The following is a 5,072-nucleotide window of genomic DNA, read 5'->3' as shown; positions in this document are numbered from 1 at the left end:
AACTGACAGCCACATGCTTTACCTGTCGTTTTTGTTAATACTAAATTCCGATGGCTATTTCTTAATTACCAGGGGTGCATTATGACCGTTAATCAGCAGAGCGGTGATAGCAGTTATAACTGTAGTGATGGTGACATTGTTTAAGCCTGTAAACATTGTTAATGTTATGATGATTATGACGAAGTTTGAGATACAAACTTAAACAACATGTCCGAAACTGGTGCAGTTATTCTAAAACGTGATTCAAGAAAACGACATTTGGTTTTAAGAACAGCGTAGAAATCCAGGTATATGCATATGTTGGAGTCAAATTCCACTGTACATTGTCGGACAATTGCTGAGTACTTATTAAGAAGGAATTGTATGATAAACTAATAACAAAATGATCGATGGACACAGTGTTGGCAGTTTTTTTTTGTAATGATATACATGTATGTACCGGAAGGAAGTTGCAATCTTGTTGCGAAAAAGTGACCAGAAATGTCTGTGACGTATTGCATCTGGTACGATGCTGCTTCCTCACGCATTATTCGGGTTCTCATGTCAACAGACGGCAAGAATATCAAAACGATATCGAAAAAGTTATAAAATATGTGTCTGGTGTAATAGATAGCTAAATAAATATTAATCGCAAGGTTTGACAAGGATTTCCAATGTTCTCTGCAACTGACGATGTAATATTCAAAATCACTGATGCGCATGTTTGCTGCCACCTATACAATGACAGAGTAAGTCTACAGTTCAGAACACAGATTAAAATAATGATTCACTCTTAGCAACTTTTCGGCTTATCCATGTTGATTTTCCATATTTAATCTTAAAGAAGCTCACTTTGAAGTATCTCGATTTTCCTAAGTTAAAAAAGAATAGTTGCCGCCTCGTCAAAAGACTCCATGTCACTGAAACGTTGCAGATAGTCCTCGAAATAATAACCCTTGTGAGACGACGCGTCAACAAGACAGAACAATGTGACAAATGCGTATGTGCAAGTGCATTAACACGTCACGGAAAATGATTAGGAGCTAAGCTTGGAATCATATGTTTCAATTGAACAGAGCAAGGTATTATTCGGTGTAGGGCCGCTGGGACAAATTTTTAGCCTACATAATAATGCTCGACGATTCGCAACAATGCAATGGCAGAAAACACATTCCGGTAGACGCTTCTAAATGCATTATTGAACATGTTTCATATTATCGGATAAGTTTTCGCTTTAAAGCGCTGCGGGTGAAGCACTTTCAGATATGTCCATCACTCTAGGTTATACGCCTGTGTGATAGAAATAACCATTTTGGAAACAGGTTCATATACAGCAAGCAGCATTATAGAGCTGTAAGGGTTTTGCACTCGGTATCCAGATCCTATCTGCAACTTTGGTATATTTCAAATCGAAGGCTCAACCGATTGCCTTTACACATAACATAATAATAATTAGACTGAAACTTGTCTTTTGAAGATTTAACAGTCGTTACATCTAATATACCGTAATGCTGCCGTGATATCCATTTCAGTTCTATCAAATGCACAGGTTCGATAAATCGGTAACAGTTTTCAAATGGTTGCGCAAACACAGCCTCCGTTAAGTCTAAACTGTTTAACGGTACTTTACCCTGGTTTGCGAGAGTTCAACTGCTGTCAATAGTGCAACTTGTGTCTGACCTCTAAACAATGTCGTAGCCAAGTCATTTACAATATATTGTCTAAACCTGTATAACTGGTTATTTAATAAAACTAAACGTTTGCTAATGACGAATGCATAAAGAGAAAATATACAAAATGTACCTATGAGCTTGTTTGAGATACAGTTGGAAAACTTTTACATGACCTAAGAGTCATACATTAACACTATGTTTAAACCGTTGATATTACCTTTTTGGCAATTTGAAGTGTTACGGGTGTCTGATTAACAACATTATCGGTTTAAAACATGTAGAACGTTTGTATCTTTTTAAACAACAACAGGTAAACTTTAGTGTTACCAGTCACCCGGCGTTCGATGAAGGTTTTGTATAACTGACGAAGTTATAGTAATACATGTCACCTGTTCAACGAAAATGTTTTGTAGTTTATTTATAGAACGTAGTGATCCTCAACTTTAGAGAAAGATTTTTTTCTTTTCATTATTATTATTTGTTTACAAAATATGAACTTAAACCAAATGAATATTTCATATCAACATGAATTTACTTCAATACCACATATCAAAGGTCAAACATGTGATATTGCGTTTACTTACTCAAGTTCTCGCCATTGATACACATAATTCAATCGTTATGTTCTTCCTAAAACCACTGTATGTGAGGTGACATGATACACCTTTTATCAAATAACTCTACCTAACCTTCAATCTCATAACCACAAATTCAAAGCATGGAAAATTAAAATTTGAATACTAAACGTGAAAATTACACTTCATGCAGATCAAGTTTTATAGAGTACATATATCAATACCTAATCATTTCAGATGGTCCTTCAACTGTGCGTTTGACCCCGTCAACTACATCATACTTTCCTATAGAGGGACAGACTATCCCCACCATCACGTGTTCGTCTGACTGTAACCCAGTCTGTACCTACAGCTGGACAAAGGATGGACAGCCCCACCCAGCAGGGTCAGATCTCCAGCTCACCAACATACAACGTGGTCAGACGGGAGTGTCCATGTGTACGGCCAGTAACACATACGGGAGTCGGACATCTAGTGACGTCGGTGTTACTGTAAAGTGTATGTATTCATAACAGAGAATTTACTGTCTTGTGATAACTCTGTGTGTAATGAAAATAAAAAAGAAAAGAAAAAATATGAAAGAACGTGTCATCAATCGTATTAGCATAGGAATAAAATAGTGTGAATTTGTTATTGTTTAGAGAAATACAAAACATGATTTATCTAATTACTTGTTTATTAATTTACAATAAACCATATATATTTTTTATATAACTAGTCTCCTCATAAATCTTTGCAATGTGGTGTTACACTGACTTGACAAGTAAGTGTATCAAATGACTGCACATGATTTACACTAGAATTTCTTTCAGAGGAATATAATCGTATTACCTAAACCAGTGGATAGCCGTATTACGACGCTGTTTACCAGAAAGCTACATGTGTAACATATTCATTTTAAACTCAAAATAAGTCAATTTTGCAGGAAAATGTGGATTTGATATTGTACAAGAAAAATGCTCGCAAATGTAAAAGCATTAGAGTGAAAAGCAAAGCAATTATCTTTATTAACTGATAGATTTTATTTTTTGATTACATTGAGTTTTTGTTTCAAACAAGATGGTTTGAAATCGTAACGGTTAATTGTTCAAGGTGAAAGTACTCCCCCCCGGTAACTCACATTTAGGTGGAAAATTAATTTTTCACTGGATCCATGTATTTTTACCCTTTGAACAAAAATAACGCTTCTCTTTGAAAATCCGCAACAATCATTTGAGGTTACATGAAATACATCGCACTGGTCACAAACGATTATAATCTAAAGCCAAATATAATTTTTCTTTTTTAAAATAAGTCTTAATTGTGTAGTAGAAATACACTTAAGATATATACAAATATTGAGATAACACAGGACAAAATCAGGTGATGGCTAATTATAAGTTCATGACTGACAATGTTGCCGATACAACAATATAGTATTGATTCTCATACGTAACTGCACAGTGTTTGTATTGAATATGCATTTTAATGTGCAATAACTAAGTTTTCTGGGAATGCACCTGCTATGTATGATACTCCTGCGGTCATGGATACTATTTTGACATTTAAAATACCACACAAAACGAAACTTCTAGTCAGTTTGTAATGTGTATGTGTTAATCTTGTAGACGGTCCTGGAATGTCTACTTCAATTTCACCACCGGACACTACTTACACCAGGACTGAGGGGGACACGTTACCGAACATCACCTGTATAGCTGACTGTAAACCTGGCTGTACCTTTGTCTGGACCAAACCTGACAACACACGCTTGACTGCCTCCGCTGTGTTGTCACTGGGACAACTTGACAGGTCACAACACGGGACTTACAGATGTACTGCTAGAAATATTGCCGGGGAGTCAACTACAAGTGTTGTCGTTACAGTACAGTGTATGTAAGCTTAAACTAAATGTTCAACCATCTTAATCAATGTCCGTTTAGAAAAGAGTTGAAACATACTAATTAACTAATGTGTTTGAATCTTAAAATCATTTAAAAAAAAGAAGTGTTTGAGGTGGGTTTTTTTAAATGTATCTATAAGTTCAACCTCTCCAAAAATAAATGACGGAATCGTCCGTAGACGGTAGTATGCTTTACAATGTCTATGCTTTACATCACACACAGACTTGTACACAATGTACCGGTTATTAAAATTGAAATGATTGCAGAGACACTCGCGAATAATCAGTGTATTTGAAAAAAGAGTAATCGGTTGCATTGGTTTTCTTTAAAAGGATTGTGTGTAATTGGTAGCGATACAAGTCCTCTACTAATTTTATTAAGTATTCAACAGCGTACATGTACATAGAAGATCCCGCACGAGTGTTCATGTTATATTGAATTCATTAAACGAGTTTAATCATGTGATATGACACCAGCCTTTAGGCAAATTATTGATCAAGTTCAATGATTAAAATATGACGTACACACGAATGAAAGATTATATTTATTTAATGAAAACACAATTATCAAAAAAAAAATTAAAAAAAATTGAAGAGACCTGTTTTGCATTCTCAGGGTTACGACTGATTGCACTAGTCCTTCGCCCTTCCAAAAAAATGGATAATTAAAACGTTTTTATTGAAGATGTTCCTGGTACTGTTACCCTGTCCCCACCTGACACCACTTACACCAGGACTGAGGGGGACACGTTACCGGACATCACCTGTACTGCTGACTGTAGACCTGATTGTACCTTTGTCTGGACAAAACCTGACAACACCAACTTTACTGTCTCACCTGTGTTGTCACTGGGACAACTAGGCAGGTCAGAACACGGGCCGTACAGCTGCACGGCTAGGAATGTTGTTGGAACATCAAAGACAACAACAAATGTTATCGTACAGTGTAAGTATGCTTGACGT

General features: G+C 36.0%; 1 protein-coding gene across 1 annotated transcript in view; it reads left to right on the top strand.

Annotated features, from left to right (window-relative positions):
- Positions 1-5,055, top strand: part of LOC110441026 (hemicentin-2-like) — a gene marked incomplete at both ends in the record, with an annotated part of 5,431 nt that extends 376 nt beyond the window's left edge. Inside the window, 3 exons of the mRNA XM_021484127.1 lie at positions 2,465-2,725; positions 3,835-4,098; positions 4,795-5,055. Coding sequence (XP_021339802.1) covers positions 2,465-2,725; positions 3,835-4,098; positions 4,795-5,055 — 786 coding nt within the window. The remainder of the gene's footprint in view (positions 1-2,464; positions 2,726-3,834; positions 4,099-4,794) is intronic.
- Between the last annotated feature and the right edge of the window lie 17 nt (positions 5,056-5,072).

Source organism: Mizuhopecten yessoensis, unplaced genomic scaffold (assembly GCF_002113885.1).
Source record: "Mizuhopecten yessoensis strain PY_sf001 unplaced genomic scaffold, ASM211388v2 scaffold715011, whole genome shotgun sequence".
NCBI lineage: Eukaryota > Metazoa > Mollusca > Bivalvia > Pectinida > Pectinidae > Mizuhopecten > Mizuhopecten yessoensis.
The sequence above is the reverse complement of the archived record's forward strand: the minus strand, read 5'-3'. Positions and strand labels throughout refer to the sequence as shown.